The sequence below is a fragment of the Bufo bufo genome, chromosome 2 (genome assembly GCF_905171765.1).
Source record: "Bufo bufo chromosome 2, aBufBuf1.1, whole genome shotgun sequence".
NCBI classification, from domain to species: domain Eukaryota; kingdom Metazoa; phylum Chordata; class Amphibia; order Anura; family Bufonidae; genus Bufo; species Bufo bufo.
The window spans coordinates 740,692,486-740,712,148 of NC_053390.1; the positions used below are offsets into that span (position 1 = coordinate 740,692,486).

Below are 19,663 nucleotides of genomic sequence, written 5' to 3' on the forward strand. Positions count from 1 at the left end.
AATATGCAAATTACCTCTCTAGCAGCCGCATCCTCCATTCATAATGACGCCCCCTTCTCATGTTGATTGACAGGACCAGCCAATGCGCTCGTCCTCTGACTGGCCCTGTCTGCGTTTTAAATCTCGCGCCGGTCTTCAGTTGGCGCAGGCGCACTGAGTGGAGGACGCTCGCTCGGCTGCTCCATCCTCAGTGCGCCTGCGCCGGGTGTACATGTGACGTCATCGGCGCAGGCGCACTGAGGATGGATAATTGTAATTTGTTCAATTGACAACCAAATCTATACTAGTGCAAACAAATCACAAATTCGATTTCTTAATAGATTCCTTAAAAAACAAATGCCTCTTAAACGTGGCTTAATAGTGCTATGTGGAGACTATAATAAAGTCATAGCCTCCGTATTGGATAAATCTCCATCAGATACCAGAGATAAGGATCACTCTTTCAGGGACCTTCTACACGTATTTTACATGCCACTGAAAAATATTTCACTTTTTTTTCCACACCTCACAACTCATATTCATGATTTTTATGGATAACATACTGCTCCAAAATGTGACTACTGCAAACATAGGGGTCATATCTTGGTCGGACCATGCCCCAACCTCTATAACCATCAAAATGCAATTTTCCAAATCATATTTTGCACCTTGGAGATTAAACAACTCTATTTTAAACAACCCAGAATACCTGAAAATATAAAAAAATGCTCTACAAGAATACTTTGAAACCAAACCAATGTATCTACGGCAGCTATATGGTGCGCCCACAAAGCAGTGATGAGAGGCCTCTTTTTAAAATACTCCTAGCCCTCGAAAAGAAAAAGCGCACCCACTAAGCCGAACTACTCATTAATCACACACTTAGAAAACGGGGGGAAAAAATTCACCAAAGCATTAAATGCATTACATGCACTCAAATTGAAGACCTCAGACACAAACCATATGTCTTAATGCAATCCAGGTTTGAATTTTACCTCCATAAATCTAAATCAATATATTACCACAGCGGAAACAAAGCTAATAAATCTCTAGCAAACAGAATAAAAACCAAGTCAGCCAAATCAAGAATCCCCTACTTGCTCAATGTCAATAAACAAAAAATCATTAACCCTCAAGACATCGCAAACGAATTTGCAGCTTACTACTCTAAGTTATATAACCTAAATAAAGACAACCTAACCCCACAACCTTCACCCAAGACAATCACCGCATTTTTAAACAAGATTTCTCTTCCCAAATTATCAAGTACCCAACTTGAATCTTTAAACCAAGATTTAAAATCTGAAGGAATATTAAAAGTTATAGCCTCCCTTAAACTAAATAAATTCCCTGGTCCTGACGGACTAACCAATGAATACTGCAAAGCCGCATCACCACTTCTAATAGAACATATCAAGAAATGCTTTCAGCAATTTTTTGCAGGACAACCCAAACCCAAAGAAATGCTATCGGCCATGATAGTGACTCTACCAAAAGCAGCCAAAACTCCCAGGGAGGCTTTACTACAGCACTCCTGCCACTATACTCCAGACCCAACGCAACAGTTTATACCTCGGGCTTTCTCTCAGCGCCACTCGACATTAACAACGGCACACGACAAGGGTGCCCTATGTCCCCTCTGATTTTCGCCTTAATTATGGAACCCCTAGCAGAAAGTATTAGAACCTCTCAAGATATTTCTGGTGTTGAAGTAAACAATATAACACACAAAATCGGTCTCTTTGCTGACGATACCATAATTATCATGTCACAACCATCTGCCTCCTTACCAGCAGCTGTTAAGATACTTTATCTCATCAGCGCTGTATCCTACTACAAAGTTAATGTAAACAAATCTCAAATACTCACCATAAACCTTGACCGAAAGGAACTCACACTCTCAAAGTCCAAATTCTATTTCCAATGGGTTAAAAATAATCTTCCCTACCTAGGGATACTGTAACATTAACATACCCCCCCTCATTAATGTTCCATTGCAACTACACTTCCTTACTGGAAGAGATCAAAAGTAAACTGACATCCTACAAGATGTTTGGTATTTCGTGGCTGGGCAGAATTGCAGTTTCTAAAATGATAACACTTCCTAAAATCCTATACACCTTCTGAAATATGGCAATTTATGTTCCGGCTTCCTACATTAGAACCCTCCAGGACATTATCATGAAGTTCATTTGGAATGACAAAAGACGCAGGGTGAAAGCAGATATTCTCTTCTCACATATGATTAGAGGAGGAGTGAACTGCCTCTCCATAGTACTATACTATAAATCAGTGATTCTGTCCCATCTTAAATCACTTTGGTTAAAGGACAACTCCAAGAGTTGGGTCCAAATTGAATTAGGGATGCTCAAAAACCACGACATCTTGCACTTTTTAAATGTGCACCTCAATTTTGTGTCACTCAGCAACTCCCCCTTCCTATCCTCCACTCTCCGAGCTATAAAAAGATTATGGTTGGACCTGTTGATTCACTGCCTCTTCACTTTACCGGATATAATAGACATGCCCATAACCACTTTTGAGCTATTCATTCCTAATCTCTACATGTTAACTTGGAATGCTAAGGGTATCAGCAGCTTGGGAGATATGGGTGAAAGGGAACTATACCAATTTCCCAACTTAGTAAAGAAATATGATCTGTCAGGATCAGATTACTTCACATATTTGCAATTAAGACACCTGATTAAATCAAAACCTAACATCCTCTCAACCATTTCCCAATCGTCGATTCTTCCACTGTGTTTTCAAATCCTAACTCTAATTCACATAGCATCTCCTTTTGCTACAGGAACCTTCTGCTAGAAGAGAAAGACGGAGCAGAGAACATCAAAAGCCAGTGGCACAGTAATTTAAATCAAATCTTCACAAACGACCAATGGCAGGTGGCTCTCTCATCCATATCTAAATTTTCTTGAGACACATCGTTAAGTGTTCTATGGATGGTACTTTACTCCGCTCCATCTTTCTCGAATATTTCCAGACACATCGAGCAAGTGCTGGAGATTTTATGTCCATATGTGGTGGGAATGTATGCACGTACAGAATGTTTGCACCCAAATATTCCTAATACTAACAAAACTTTGTCAATTCCCTATTGACCCTGACCTAGCCTTGGCTCTTCTTAACCTAGGTATAGACAGATTGTCTTTCTTACATGCCACCATCGTATCATATATATGCATTGCAGTAAGACAAAACATAGCTGGAGTGAAGAATATATGAGAGATATGAAGGAAGGAGTGGTGTGAGAGGAGAAATATTAAAATAGGAATGGGATATCGATAGGGTAGGTTTGGAAATTGAATGCTCCAGGATGAGGGGGTCATACAACTGGGGAACCTGAATAGGTGATCTTGTAGAATTTGCCATATTGCTGAAAATATGTTACACTGTTCTGAACTATTTAAATGGGTAAACATATTGTACTGAACTGAAATGTCAGATCATGCGATACAGAATATTTTTTATGCTCTTGTCTCAAGGGGTTATGTTGGGGGGTGGGGGGAATTGGGTGGACAGTGTCTTGTCTGTGTTTAAAACTGAAAAATTTTCAATAAAAAATATCTGATTAAAAGACAAAACATAGCTTCCTTTTGGAAACAAAAGGAACCTATACACATTTCTAGCATTATCAAATCGGTCAACGAACAGTGTTGGTATGAAAGAATGTCTGCCTCGGCTTTTAACTGTTCAAACAAACACAGGTCAAGATGGGAAGTATGGACTTCATCTATCTTCTATAAACCGGAATATTGAGACATATAATTTCATGTACTGTATTCACTGTAAACCCGATTTGTGTGACTACTATTCCTCTCTTTACTACTCTCCAATTAAGGACCTTGTCCTCACTAGGCTCCTGGGACATCTACCTTGCTATAGATTGTACTCTTCATACTTGATTGATATGTAATAACCCTCACGTTTTCTGTTAGGAATTACTCCTTGTTTTATTTAATGTTTTGTTCCAAAATAAGATATATAAACTAATACCATGTCAACTCTTCTACTGTATTGATCCATGTAATTGAATATGGTATTTCAATAAAAATGATATTTAATAAAAAAAAAAAATTACGTTTTACACAATTAAAGCATTTTTGAGAAGAAAAAAAAATACGTTTTTCTGCACCATTTTCTGAAAACCATATTTTTGTATTTTATTGCCTCATTTTTTGCGGTATGAGTTGTTTTAATTGGTACAGTTTTGGCGTATATAGTACTTTTTGATCACTCACGCTTTTTGTGAAGCACAATGTGACCAAAAAATGGCTGTTCTGGCACAGTTTTAAAGGGGTTATCCTGGAAAAGACATTGATGTCTTACCCTCAGCATAGGTCACCATTATCACATCAGCAGGGGTCCATGTCCTGGTATCCGATCAGTTGTTTCACGGAACCGCTGTGCTCACAGGAGCTCTGCAGGTCCCAGCAGCTTTCCAAGGAGAGCGCCGTACATTATGTAGTGGCAGTGCATGGTATTGCAGCTCTGGACTTGTATCACAGCTCCCGTCCTGAACGTCCAGCACTGCCAGGGTCACATAGCATTATATTGATTTATGATGCTATGTAACTCTTAGGCCCCTTGCAGACGAGCGTGATGGATTAGGTCCGGATGCGTTCAGTGATAATCGCGCGATTTTGCTTGCGTGTGGTGTCCGTTTTGTATGCGATTGCATTGCGTTATTGCTTTTTTTTTCAGCATGGATAACATGCGGATTGAATGCGTTTTTAACGCTCGAAAAAAAAAACGTGAACCATTCTATGTGTATAAAATAGGTTTGTGAAATATGTAGTCATACCTCATTACTATAAAGATAAAATGTAAGCACTATTAAATGTATACCTGCATCACCATAATAATTAATAAAGTTGTAGTTGGCCTCATTATCAATGACTAATAACTATCATTACATGTATTCAAGCACAAAAAGAAAAAGTCCAGCTCACCAGATATCCACGTGCAACGGACGAGCCAAGACCAGCTATATGTATGAACTTTCAAAGAAAAACTTCCAGCACGTAGTAAGTATAAAAGATTGCTTCGTCTTTATTCCATAGCACTTGCAACAATAAAGATGCAGTGAACAAAACTTCCCGATTCCTGCCGTCAGATCTACATGTTTGTGTACTTAAAGATGCTCGTAGTACACTATTAGGTCTAAAAACATGCCAGACAGGCAGAAAAAAGGGTTGGTCTTACCGGTGGAGGACAATCACGACCGGCACTCAGGGTGCACATTCAGAGGTGATTCTTTAACTTAAGAGGGTCTTCGGGTAGACGGTCAACATAATCAGGGAGGGCCTCAGGGAGAAGATCTATCCCTGTTAGGCCCTACTTGGCCTGTTATACCCTGAAAAAGCCTCCTAACACGGGAATCTAACCCTAAACTGATAAACCTAAATGGCCCTGCCAGGGGCAAAGTGTAGAGGCCAAGGGTATAACATAAATTGTTGTGATGGATATAGAACGCTAAGGTGGTGATATATTCAGGTGTCCCTACGCGTTTCATATATGAATATATCTAAAGAGTGATATCTGTGACTAGGGGACAAAGGTCTTAAATAGAATACCCCCACTCCTAAAACATCTATAAGATGAAGTGTAGCTGGGCGGGGGAATTATGATGGCACAGACTGTGAAGGGCGTATGGCCCTATTCCACATTGACACAATGTCATTGGGATGCGTATGGCCTATTTCCAGGGAACCCGGCAGAGGTAAGGAAGCTTGCTGCCGTTCTGCTGACTTCTGGCAAATTGGGTCAATGTGAAATAGGGCCATACGCCCTTCACAGTCTGTACCATCATAATTTTTTTCCCCCTACCCAGCTACACCTCACAGAGGAATTGGAGGGGAGTTCAAAGGGAGAGACGGAGCAGCAGATAGGGAGGAGAAGGAGGCAGAACTCGCAGTGCATAGGAGGCAAAAAGCAGACTGAAAATGTATCTGGAGCGAGTTATCCACCATGCACGGTAACATCTTGCGCTCTCAGGACTCTGGGACATGGCTCCGCAGTGTGGACTTTTTTTAACGTGTCAGCTGCTGATAATAGTGTTGCCATCTGCAGCCTGTGCTGTCAACGCATAAGTTGCGGTAAGCCCAACACTCACCTAGGTACGACTGCCTTAAGAAGGCACCTGTTCTCCCATCACCGAGCCCAGTGAGAGCAACGCTGTCAGAACCCACAAAGCCACACTCCCTGCGTTCCACGTCCTGCCTCTTCTCCTTCTCCTCTCTCCTCCCATTTGTCCTCCACTCCACCTTACACCATGCCATCATCGCGTTCATCTGGCAAAAGGCAGGCTTTTGTGGCCCAAATGTTCGAACGTAAAAAGTTGATGACGCCGGATAACCTCTTGCCCAATGGCTAACCGCTGGCTTGTCGTAACTGCTAGCCCACCAACTACTGCCATATAAACTAGTGGACTCAGAGGCCTTTAGAAAATTGGTTCCCATTGGCACACCGCAATGGAAGGTCTCCGGAAGGAAATATTTCTCCCAGAAGGGCATCCCAGAGCTATATATGGCCATGTTCAGTAGCAAGTGAATGTATCTCTGGCACACAGTGTCAGTGCCAAGATACATCTGACTACAGACACGTGGTCTAGCAAACACGGGCACGGAAGGTACATAACTTTTACTGCCCACTGAGGGAACCTTCTGACGGCTGTCAAGCATGCAACCAGTGGCACCTGTGTGGATTTGGTGTTACCGCCACGGATTGCATGCAGGCCTGCCTCTTCTTCTCCTCCTACTCCATCCTCTGTCTCCTCCTCGGCTGACTCCTCCTTTTCCACTGGTACCGCCTCTTCCGGTGCACCCCCCAAGCTCCCCAGAACATATTCGATGTGCCAGGTGAAACGTTGCCATACTGTGCTGCGGCTGTTGTGCTGGAAGCCAAGAGACACACCTGTCTTGCACTCCTTTCAGCTCTGCGGTCACAGGCCGATCAGTGGCTAACCCCACTCAATTTGACAGTTGGTAAAGTGGTGTGCTACAATGGTGCCAATCTGCTGAGCGCGCTGAAACAGGGCAAAATGACACACGTGCTGTGCATGGCACATGTCCTGAAGTTAGTCGTGCAGCGATTCTTTGCCAAATATCCCAGGGTCCAGGACATCTTGCGGCAGGCCAGGAAAATCTCTGGCAATTTTAGAAGATCTTACACGGCCATGGCTCGCCTAACTGACATTCAGCGGCGACACCACCTGCCCGCCAGACGTCTGATTTGTGACTGCCCAACGCGATGGAACTCCCACCTTGTATATGCTTGATAGGCTGCTCCAGCAGAAATGTGCAGTTAACGACTACCTGTACGAACTCTGCAGCAGGACAGGTTCTGGGAGCTTGGTTTCTTTTTACCGAGCCAGTGGCTGCTCTTGCACGACGCATGCAGACTTCTGCAGCCATTTGATGAGATCCCCAAACTGTTCAGTCGCAACCAGGGCGCCATCAGTGACATCGTACCTTACGCCTTCTTTCTGGAGCGTGCATTGCGTCGTGTCATTTATCAAGCCGTCGAGGAGCAGGAAGATGAGGAAGTCGCAATACTGAATGAATTCCCAGGGGGGGCGACTCCATCTGAGACAAGTCAGCAGGAGTCTGAAGAGGAGTCAGAGGAGGATGATGGCTGGGGTAAGGAGAAGCAAGAAGAGCAGGCTTTAAACTTTTCGGGGATCCCTGATGTTGTCCGTGGCTAAGGGGAGGAGACCGAGGACAACATTCTCCTGGGCGATGAGCAGGAGCAAGGGCGCTCCCCTGCTTCCAATTTAGTGCAAATGGGGGCCTTCATGCTCCAGTGTTTGAAGAGGGACCCCCGTATAAAAAGCATAAAGGGCAAGGACCAGTATTGGGTGGCAATGAACTTAGACCCCTGGTACAAACACAAAATGGCGGACATGTTACCAGCATCACAGAGGGCTGGCATAATACAGCATTTCCAGGCCTTTCTGTGAGAGATGCTGCATTCTGCTGTTGCGAGCGCTGGCAGAGGAATTTCCACCCACAGTGAAACAGGCGCGGGTACCAATCCTACCGCGCCTGCAAGAAGAGGGCTGTTTAAAGATATGTTGGTCACTTCAGATATGAGATCATTCTTGCAGCCAACCCATTGACAGCCAACCTCCGGATCCAGCCTCAGGGAACACCTAGACCGACAGGTGTCCGACTACATCTGGTTAACGACCGATGTGGACGCTCTGAGAAGCGAGGAACCCATGGACTACTGGGTGTGCAGGCTTGACCTGTGGCCAGAGCTGGCACAATTTGCCATGGAACTCTTGGCTTGCCCCTCATCAAGTGTCCTGTCCGAAAGGACATTCAGCGCAGCAGGGGGGATCGTGACCGATAAGCGCAGTCGCCTAGCTCACGACAGTGTGGACTACCTCACATTTCTAAAAATGAATGAGGCATGGATCTCGGAGGAATTCAACACCTGTGACGACCACGTGTAATTGAATTTCCTCATGCCAGCCCACACATATCTGCCATCATCCAGAACAAAGAATGGTCCTTGTCTTATGTATATACAGCAGCATAAAAGGCCTTTTGTCAGGTGAATGCCTAATTTTTGAGGCCTTTACTCCAGTGGCCTACAGGAAAAATTTTATCTAGTGACCGCCTAATGTACCTCCAGACACATAAACACTAGTTCTTTTCTGTCAGGTGAATGCCTAATTTTTGGGGCCTGTACTCCACTGGCCTACAGTAAAATTGTTATTCAGTGACCGCCTAATGTACCTTCAGCCACATAATCACTTTATCTTTTCTGTCAGGTGAATGCCTAATTTTTGGGGCCTGTACTCCCGTGGCCTAAAATAAAAAATTTCTAGGCTCCATCAGGGCACATTTTTGAGAGTTTTTCTTTAAGACGCATAAAAATGGCCTCTAATTAAAATATTTTTTGTGGGAATTTTTGACATTGATCCCCCTCTTGTATGTCACTGTCCATGTAGTGGGACTATCTGTGCACTTCTCATAGGCGTGCGTAGCCTATTGCATTAGGGTGTGCACCCTAAAGCACAAACACACACGCCGCGAACACGCCCATGTATGTATATATATATTACATACACACACACACACACATACAGTTATATTACCCTGGTACATTATACAGAGGTAATATAACTGAGGAGGACTAACATGGGACATTATACAGGGGACAACTAAGGAGGGGTAGCACTGTGGGACAGGGTACATACTTCTTTTTTATAATGCGTTATGGGTCCCTGACCGGAGAAACTGGGCATCCCGTGTAGCTAGCCAGCTAAGACCTGTCCTAGGTTGCTAGTATAGCCTTACATGTGTATACTGCTAAACCTTAATACAGTTCATATGTTTATGTGTTAAAGACAAAAGCATTGTTATTTACTGTGACATCATGTTTTGGATATCATATAACTGTTATATTTTTGTCACGGTAGGTAGGTAAGCGGGGAAGTAACCAAACATGGGAAAACAAACAGAACAAACGACTAGGCCCAAAAGCTAGGGAGAAAAGGGTCACCTCCTAGCGATCCCTGAAAGCTTTCCCTAAACTGCTGTGCCCATGTGCATACCCTTAAGGTGGATATGCACATGCCCTCGTGCCTAAAACCTAAACACCCTGGGCAAACCCTAAGCAGCAGGGAAAAGGCAACCTGCTTCTTCAAATCAGGAAGAAGCAAGTGTCTCCCTAGAGGCCTAGAAAAACACACAATGGGAAATGAAGGAGAGGACTTATCGTGAGCAGAGCTGGAGCAGACGATCCACCACAAATCAAGAGCTCCCAGGAAAGAACTATAACCCGAACAGGCCACTCGGAGAAGGAGGGATAAATAGCCTAAATAACAATGAAAGTCAGTACACCTGAGGGAAGGTGGATCCAGCTCAAACCCAAATCAAAACAAAGAAGTCAGACATGTGCAGCCAGTCTGACAGATCTCCGCACATTCACAGGGCACGGCGTGACAGTACACCCCCTTCTACGGGTGACCTCCGGACACCCCGGACCAACTTTATCCGGGTGTGCCCTGTGAAAGGCCCTCACCAGGCGGCTACCAGTGACATCAGCAGCCGGAACCCACATTCTTTCCTTGGGACTGTATCCCTTCCAGTGCACCAAGTACTGGAGGGAACCCCGAAGAACACGTGAGTCGAAAATCTTAGAGATTTCAAACTCCAAATTGCCATCCACCAGGACAGGGGGAGGTGGCGTTGGAGATGGTTCCACAGGTTCCACATATTTCTTTAATAAAGTCCTGTGAAACACATCATGGATCTTCTAGGTCTGCGGAAGATCCAGACGAAACGCCACGGGGTTGACAATCGCAGAGATTTTGTAAGGGCCAATAAATCATGGACCCAATTTCCAAGATGGTACCTTCAGCTTAATGTTTCTAGTGGACAACCACACCGAATCACCCACACACAGGTCCGGGCCAGTCATACGTCTCCTGTCAGCCATCCGTTTATATCTTTCACCCATCTTTTCCAAATTAACTTGGATCTTCCGCCAGATAGATGACAAGGCGGAAGAGAATCTCTCCTCTTCTGGCATCCCAGAAGATCCAGTCCCAGAAAAAGTACCAAACTGTGGGTGAAAACCATATGCACCAAAAAATAGCGATTTATCAGTGGACTCCTGTCTATGGTTATTCAAGGCAAATTCGGCTAGAGACAAGAACGAGGACCAGTCATCCTGGTTCTTGGGAACAAAACACCTCAAATAGGTCTCCAGGTTTTGGTTAGTGCGCTCTGTCTGACCATTCGACTGGGGGTGAAAAGCCGAAGAAAAAGACAGTTGAATTCCCAGACAAGAGCAGAACGCCCTCCAAAACTTGGAAACCCCTATCAGACACCAGATCAGAGGGAATGCCATGTAGTTTCACAATGTTATCGATAAAAACCTGAGCGAGATTTTTGGCATTGGGCAAGCTAGGCAACGGTACAAAGTGGGCCATCTTACAGAAGTGGTCCACTACGACCAAAATCAGTTTTCCCAGAGGAACTCTGTAAAACGGTAATAAAGTCCATGGACAAATGCGTCCAAGGACGAGACGGGATGGATAAAGGAAGAAGGGATCCTGAAGGCCGAGTGTGAGCCACCTTCGCGCGTGCACAGGTCTCACAAGCTGTCACATAACCCTCCATACCCTTGCGCAACCCTGGCCACCAGAACCTCTGGGAAATAAGATCTATGGTGGATTTGCTTCCAGGATGCCCCGCAAAAACCGTATCATGATGTTCCTTGAACACCTTGTATCGGAGTTCAGCAGGAACAAACAACTTGTCTGGAGGACAAGAATCAGGAGCCTCCTCCTGGGCCCCCAACACCTCTATCTCCGACTCAGGGTACAGAGCGGAAACCACCACCCCATCAGCCAAAATCGAAGCGGGATCCTCTGAATCACTCCCTCCAGGAAAACTATGTGACAACGCATCTGCCTTAACGTTTGTAACCCCAGGGCGAAAGGTGACCACAAAATTGAACCTAGTAAAAAAACAGTGACCATCTAGCCTGTCTAGGATTCAGGCACTTAGCAGACTGCAAGTAAGCCAAATTCTTGTGGTAAATATATACCGTAATAGGATGAGTAGCCCCCTCCAACCACCCCCTGAGCGGGGAAATAACTAAACACAGGAAAACAAACAGAAAAAACGACTAGGCCCAAAAGCTAGGGAGAAAAGGGTCACCTCCTAGCAATTCCTAAAAGCTTTCCCTAAACTGCTGTGCCCATGTGCATACCCTTAGGGTGGATATGCACATGCCCTCGTGCCTAAAACCTAAACACCCTGGGCAAACCATAAGCAGCAGGGAAAAGGGAAGAGGCAACCTGCTTCCTCAAAATGCAAGTGTCTCACCAGAGGCCTAGAAAAACACACAAAGCAAAATAAAGGAGAGGACTTATCTTGAGCAGAGCTGGAGAAGACGATCTACCACAAATCAAGAGCTCCCAGTAAAGAACTTTAACCCCCACAGGCCACTGGGGGGAAGGAGGGATAAATAGCCTCACTAATAATGAAACCCAGTACACCTGAGAGAAGGGGGATCCAGCTCAAACCCAAATTAAAACAAACAAAGAAGTCAGACATGTGCAGCCAGTCTGGCAGATCTTAGCACATTCATAGGGCAAGGCATGACAATTTTGTGTTCACAGAAGCAGAAAAAGATTGTATTCCTTTAAGATTCATTTTGTAATGAAAGGTAAGCTCAGTGACACAGCAGAAACAACAGAAAGCATAGTGTTAATCTGTTGTTGCTGGTCAGAAGTCTAGACCAATTACAGCCAGCTTCTCATACAGCAAGAGTTTTCACCAATCAAAGCCAGCCTCACAGACAGCCTGTCTAGGAATTCCCCTAACAGGAGCTGCTGGAATCATTACTCACCAAAGAGAGGATCTGAACAGACACACAGTTCCAGTCAGAGTCCAGTTCTATGGGAACAAGAGGCCAAAATAGGTATTTAAAATAGTTATATAATGTTCCTACTGTTAATATTGTGATTAGAACTGTATATTGAAACAGTTATATATATGTTTACTTACAGTTCAACCAGTTGCAACCATACAATTGCAAATTCAAATTGCAACCATACAAGTCAATTGCAAATACAAATTGCAAGCATACCAACCAGATTCCATACAAATTGCATACAAACTGCGAACTGCTCATACCAGATCATAAGCAATTGCATTCTGCAAACCAAGTTGAGCAAGCAGAACTATTAGTTAGACCTCAGATATACCTCTCAGAGAGATCATAAAGTGATTAAATAACTTAAAGTGAGAGCACAGACACTCTAGAAAGAAATATATCCACCATTTTATGTTGAATGACAAGATTGAACAGTTGAACCACCATCCTAATCATATTGCCATTTTGTGATATCTTTTCAACATGTGTTATGTACATTGATTATCTGCTACGGAGGTGGCAGTGTTATATGAAGAAAAGTTGAAGATAATAAAGAAGTTATTTCAAGCATTTGATGTGCTCTTTAAACCTACTAATTCCATAGAATGGCGCTAGAGGAATTAGACAGTCTGGTTAGACTAGAAGTCAGAGATACCAAAATTCTTCTAATTCCACAGCACAAAAGGCACTTCATAGTGCTGCGCCTGCCACACCAAGCTCCCTTCCAACACTATCACACCGCGCCGCCGCCGTCCTCACCTCACTAGCAGGCGTGTGGGGCAAGCAGCATAACGTTAACTCTGCCGCCCAGACGGGACCACTCCCAGCCTGCGCTTGAACAGCACACGGCTCTGCCTCCGCCGGGTCCGCCCCCCTATGTGAATTACTAGCCGCCAGCAGCCCGCAGCCAGGTATTGTAATTTACAGTGCGAAGGCGGCAGCCAGTGTATCAGTCAAAGTGGAATCAGCGGGGGGCACCCGTGAGCACGGAGGTGAAAGAACCTCAATTTTGAGGCTTGATTAGGCACTTCTAGTAAGTATTTGGCGGCTGCAAATATGACCTGAAGGTTTTTCAGGTTCGCCTGCCATTAAATTGAATGGGGCCCGTGCGAACGCGCGTTTCGTGAACATTTGATCGTGAACGTGCGTTCGCGAAACTTCCCGCCCAATGTTCGTCCATCACTATTAAAAATATTGAGCCGTTCTTTCACAAAGGGTTAACTGTTTTCTAGCGGTGTTAATGGTACTTTAATTTTCATTTTGTGCAGATCATCTAATAACCCTTATCTCTAAATTACCAAAAGGTCATTCACACCTATTAAAGCCACATTCTTATCAGTAAGATAAGAACTAAGCTTTAATGAGTGTTTATAAGGTCAGAGATCAGAGATAAGGAGCCCATCAGCTCCCTGCCTGACAGAACAGAGAGTAAGTAAAGATCCTGCTGGTAGTAGAACTCAAAGCTGTGCAGGGAAAACGGCTCTTCATTTTTTATTTAAAACTAATTGAAAAAATGATTTTTAGCTCAAAATGAGCACAATACAATAATACAAAAAAATACTTCCAGAAGTGTACACAGCCATTGACCTGTAAATATGGGATATGACTGATTCTATGACTATAACTGTAGCGATGCATGATACATAGTTTCCTACTGTTCTAAAATTTGACTGGACTGTCCCTGAAGTCCTGGCAAATTGGGCTGACCCAGCCATAAATGGATGGGTAAGTATTAGGACTGCAGCTAACGATTATTTGAATAATCGATTAGTTGTTGTCGATAATTTCATCGATTAATTGGGAAAAAACACCAAAATGACAAAAAAAGGGGTTTATATGATTTCACTTGAAAAATTATGTTCAAAGGCCATATTAAAACAAATTTAGGAGTTACATAATTATAAAAATTTTGCATTACAATGTAAAAAAGACAAGTTATGGGGATCTGTGGATGACACTGTTATGGGGATCTGTGGATGGCGCTGTTATGGGGAGGGGGATCTGTGGATGGCACTGTTATGGGGAGGGGGATCTGTGGATGGCAGTGTTATGGGGAGGGGGATCTGTGGATGGCAGTGGTACTGTTATGGGGATCTGTGGATGTTACTGTTATGGGGAGGGGGATCTGTGGATGGCACTGTTATGGGGAGGGGGATCAGTGGATGACACTGCTATGGGGGGGATCTATGGATGACACTATATAGCATCGTATGCTATATGTGTCATCCACAGATATCCCCCATAACAGTGCCATCCACAGATCCCCTCCCCATAACAGTACCATCTACCGATCCCTCTCCCCATAACAGTACTATCCACAGATTCTCCTCCCCATAACAGTACCATCCACAGATCCCCCTCCTCATAGCAGTGCCATCCACAGATCCCCCTCCTCATAGCAGTGCCATCCACAGATCCCCCTCCCCATAGCAGTGCACAGATCCCCCTCCCCATAACAGTGCCATCCACAGATCCCCTCAATAACAGTGGCATCCACAGATCCCCTCCATAACAGTGCCATCCACAGATCCCCCTCCCCATAGCAGTACACAGATCCCCCTCCCCATAACAGTGCCATCCACAGATCCCCCTCCCCATAGCAGTACACAGATCCCCCTCCCCATAACAGTGCCATCCACAGATCCCCTCCATAACAGTGCCATCCACAGATCTCCCAATAAACCGGCCACATCAGTATTCAGACTATTCCTTAACTGGCAGTAACTTTTACTTAAACTTTAAATCAGCTCTATGATCTTTATTACCTTACAAATACAATGAAGCTCCAGTAACAGGCAGAGCAGGTGGCGGCGTAACGTCACTCACTCACGTGACGTGCCTGCTCCGCCCACTTTATGAATGAAGCAGGCGGAGCAGGCGCGTCACGTGAGTAAGTGACGTAATGCCGCTGCCCGCTCTGCCTGTTACCGGAGCTTCATTGTAAGTTAGTAAAGATGCGCTGATTTAAAGTTGAAGTAAAAGTTACTGCTGGTTAAGGACCCTGACCGCCCGCTCCCGCCCCGCATAGCAACGAATGTACCAATTATTCGATAACGGGATTCGTTGACAACGAATCCCGTTATCGAATATTATTGATAACTTTGATTAATCGTTGCAGCCCTAGTAAGTATGGTGATATGACAGGTGCTATAGCTGTATATACATGAGAATTGTCAGTAAATATGATATGACTGGTACTAGAAGAAATGTATACAGTATGGCCATTTCTGCCATTACAGACTATTTATTACAGGCCTCGACTGCTGCTAGTGGACTTTCTAGCCTGCCCCTGCTGTATCCAGCCCACCACTGTTTTACTCTATGCCTTGCAGGGGATGCCAGGCAACCCAGCGCTCAGTGATATCCTCCCTTCTCCCTCTCTTTCCCATGCAGGTATCACCCTAGAATGTACTGAATGGAAGGCCACCTATTCCCCAAGTGCAGCGGGCTCCTCCGGCTCAAACTATTTTAGATTTTGCTGCCCCTTTGCTGGCATTTGAATTAGCAAGCAGTTGGAGGATGAAGCAGCTGCCAAAGAGGATCTCTAGTTCTCCAGAAGTAGGAGGACGGAAGGAGAAGATGGCAGTACCAGAAGGACAGGACAGAGCAAGAGTGAAAAATGGAGAGATAGCAAACCCATGGTACAAAGTAACCACCAAATAAGTAGTGCCCGTCACACAGCAGTGTTTATAAAAACTCATGCCAAAGAATTTGGAAGAGAGGGTAAGTAATGGGCCCAGGAGCTGAGCATGGTTCATACATGGTGGTGTCAGCCAATCTGAATAGTTAGACAGAAGATGGGGGGCTCCACCTTTTTCCACCAGCAAAGGTCACACCCTAGGCCCTTTAATCTGAAAGGGTCCAAAAGGTCCACATGTCCCATATGAGTAGACCAGTGCTGTACACCACACATGATAGTTCAAGGCCCTGTTAAGTATTTTACATTGGAGCCCAGGAGTTTGAAGTTAGTCATCTAGATTTAAGGCTCATGCACATGATCGTATGTATTTTGTGATCTTCAAAGAAAAAGGAACCAACATGGACAAAAATACGTTCATGTCCATGAGCCCTTAGAGAGGTTTTCTAATAAAGACATGTTTCCGCTCAGTTAAACCATAAGTTATATGACTATAGATCTTGAAACTGGCGCTGGTGACAAGAATAACAAGAAGAGACTCCATCCTCCTGGTCTTTCTCCGATATAGTCTCTGTAGTTCTTATGTGACATATAGGCAGGTAAGGAATGGGAAATGAAATGCTGCAGTCAAGATTTTTTGTATATTTTAACTTTTTTTTATTTTTTAGGGAAGAAGGGGAGGGAAGAAAAGGGGAAGGGAAGAAAAATTTTTATTTTTTGGGAAACATTTTTTAATTTTTTATTTTTTTATGGAGAAGGGTTAGGGAGAGAAAGGGAAGGGAGAAATAGGGATGGGAAGTTTTTTTTTATTTTTTTTTGTTTTTGGGGAAAGGTTAAAATTTTCTTTTTTGTTTTTTTTTCCTGGCAGGTGGCAGTACAGGATGGTGCTTGACGGTTCGCCTTCACACTGGCTCTTTTTCCAGAGGCTCTCTGGATTTCATTTTCCTCCAGAACATGCAGATGCTGAAAAAAGAAAATCTATCAGTTATTTGATATTTGCTACTTACATGTCAGCTCTGAGTGAAATGTGTGCACAGATCCTCCAATGTTTTTTCTTACATTAGCTGCTTATCAGTCCACTGACATTATAACATGTCTGGCCTTGTAATATGCGCCAAATTTATCATGAAGCATTCAGTATTGTGATAAATCTGGAGCATCCAGTGACTGCCTGGACTAAGTGTAATGTGTAATATTTATATAAAATACTACGCCTGTTCCACAGAGTATCTTATAGATGCTACCTACCATATGCCAGCGATCAGCATGATGGTGACGGAGCCGGCCACAGATATTGCTATGAGGGAAGCATTGTTGTTCTGTAGCTCCTCTAGAAGTGGCGGCTCAGGCGCTGTGATGTCAAGCACATCAGGAAGTGTAGGGCGAGGATGGTATTTTTTTGTCGCCTGTTCCGATTCGCTGATAACTAAATGAAGAAAACAATTACATTAATAGTTAATTCCATGAAGAGAACGATAATGACATTGTAGTGTATCTTATACATGAAAGACCATGAAATATATGTCAGAATATCAGAATCGTCTGCATCATGGAGGCTCAGAAGCACTGTCAAAACCAAAAGTGGCTCCAAAATACAGAAATGGCTAAAATCTTTCCATTATAGGTTTTTTCCTTACAAATACTAATGTAAAATAGCCCCACATTATAGGTGACAATTCAGATTTTCAGAACTAGATCCTTTCTCACTAATTATCACCCACAAGTAGATATGAATCCCGCGTATCTAAGAAATACCACTCAGCATAGTGCCAGTAATAATATGTCCTTACCTGCCACGTTATAGGTGATCTTACTCACTGGCACCTCAGAGTCCAGGATGGTGGTACACGTGTACCGTCCGGAGTCCCCCATCTGTACGCCCTTGATCACAAGATAGGGCTCCCGGGTGATTTTGGGATTGTGTTCACGAGGCTATAGAAAAAATATGGAGAATTATTAGAGCCTCAGATATCACAACTATTTATAATATAATATTTGTAATTTATCATAGTCATATCATTAGGACAAAAATTTAGAAAATTACTGATGATAATTTGCTGACATGACAGAAAGTCTGATTTTAGACCATATTGAGCAGCCTGGTGATGATATTGGGTGAAAGGACTTTCTGCTAAGTGTTTTTTGAGTAATGAAAGGAATAGGTTTGGGAAGCGCTGCCTTAACATTATAATCGTATAACTCAAACTGAACAATCTCCCAATTTTACCCTGCATTGTACTTACCAGGGTGAACACGTTGTTATAGGTGTCCTCCAGCCTTGCGTACCATTCAAAAGTACAGTCCAGAACTAGTTCTTCATATTCTGGGATTTTTATATTTATCTCTAGAAAAACAGGAAAATGAAAGAAGATATTATAGAAGTAATTGTGTAGATATTCTGTCCTACATTTAGGGGTTGTCTCAATAACACGTCTCCTTCTATAAGACCTAATAGGAAATACGGCCATCATAGAGGAGACTGATAGTAACTGGTTATATTCTGCTATCTCCTCACCTCCACAGTTTACAGTCTCTGCCAGGTGAGACTTGTGATCTTTACATGGAGAGCAGGACCGTCCAGTTTTCAGATCTGAGAAAAGAAGAAAGAAATGAAATGTGAGCCGAGCATTAAAGACACTTATAATATTAGAATAAATATGATAATCATGTGTAGTGTACGGGAACTGTAATACCCGTCACTACCAAAGTGTCACTTGGTGTGCTGTCGTCCCTCCTTAATTATGGAGAAGTTGGTATATGTCAGTTTTATAAATTGTCATGTAATGTAATGTTATGTATTTCCCTGTTACTGTGAAACTTGCATGGACAGGCCTGCAGGGGTGTCATTCCAGCTTCTAGTCGCTAGAGGGAGCTAGAGAGCCCTAGTTTATATAAGGCCCAAACAGGGAAGTGAAAGAGAGTCTTGTGGAGAGCTCAGAAGTTTCTAGAGCCTCAGGAAGCAGAGAGAGAGACAGAGGCAAAGATCAGGAAAGCAAGAGGTACTAAGCATAACAGAGGAGGTACTCATAGAAGCTATAGCCAAGGATATAAAGCCAGAAATAGGTTAATGGGCCTTGGTGAAGAATTGCTACATTCCAGGATCAGACAGAGTTAGAGTGCAAGCTCCTTTGCTGCAAGTCCTGTGTTCAACACTCTGTAATTACCCTGCTGTACTGAATTGCCTGCATCGACCGAATTGCAAAATCGACTGTATGCCAAGGAACTGCGATTCCAACATTGTCTCTGCTTGAAAATTACTAAAGTTGGAGTTCTGTTTTAAAGCTACGTTTCCTCAATTTATTCCTGCATCCGCAAACGGCGTGCCACCGTTTACTTGGCACTGGCGTCACGAACTATTTCTACCTATACCTGCCCTTGCAGAGAGTCAGCTGTACCAGGTTAGTGTATATTGCACTACATCACCCAGAAACACCTACTACACACAACTTGAGTACGCTGCACTTCTCTTTTGGCGTTCCACGAACAGGATACGCACGCTTTCTAGTGCAAGAAGCGTGAACTTTGTGCCTTATACCATTGCCCTGTGACCAAAGTGACAATTTTCCTGTTTTATTCAAGTGGACTTTGTGGATTAAAAATCATACCCAAAGTGTGTCAAAAACTTCT

The 19,663-nt window shown here is 43.7% G+C and overlaps 1 protein-coding gene across 1 annotated transcript in view; it reads right to left on the bottom strand.

Annotated features, from left to right (window-relative positions):
* Positions 1 to 16,938: 16,938 nt before the first annotated feature.
* Positions 16,939 to 19,663, bottom strand: part of LOC120991038 (izumo sperm-egg fusion protein 1-like) — a 42,953-nt gene continuing 40,228 nt past the window's right edge. The window contains exons 11-15 of the mRNA XM_040419929.1: positions 18,552 to 18,626; positions 18,280 to 18,380; positions 17,827 to 17,968; positions 17,285 to 17,462; positions 16,939 to 16,999 (exon numbers count right to left, since the gene is read on the bottom strand). Coding sequence (XP_040275863.1) covers positions 16,939 to 16,999; positions 17,285 to 17,462; positions 17,827 to 17,968; positions 18,280 to 18,380; positions 18,552 to 18,626 — 557 coding nt within the window. The remainder of the gene's footprint in view (positions 17,000 to 17,284; positions 17,463 to 17,826; positions 17,969 to 18,279; positions 18,381 to 18,551; positions 18,627 to 19,663) is intronic.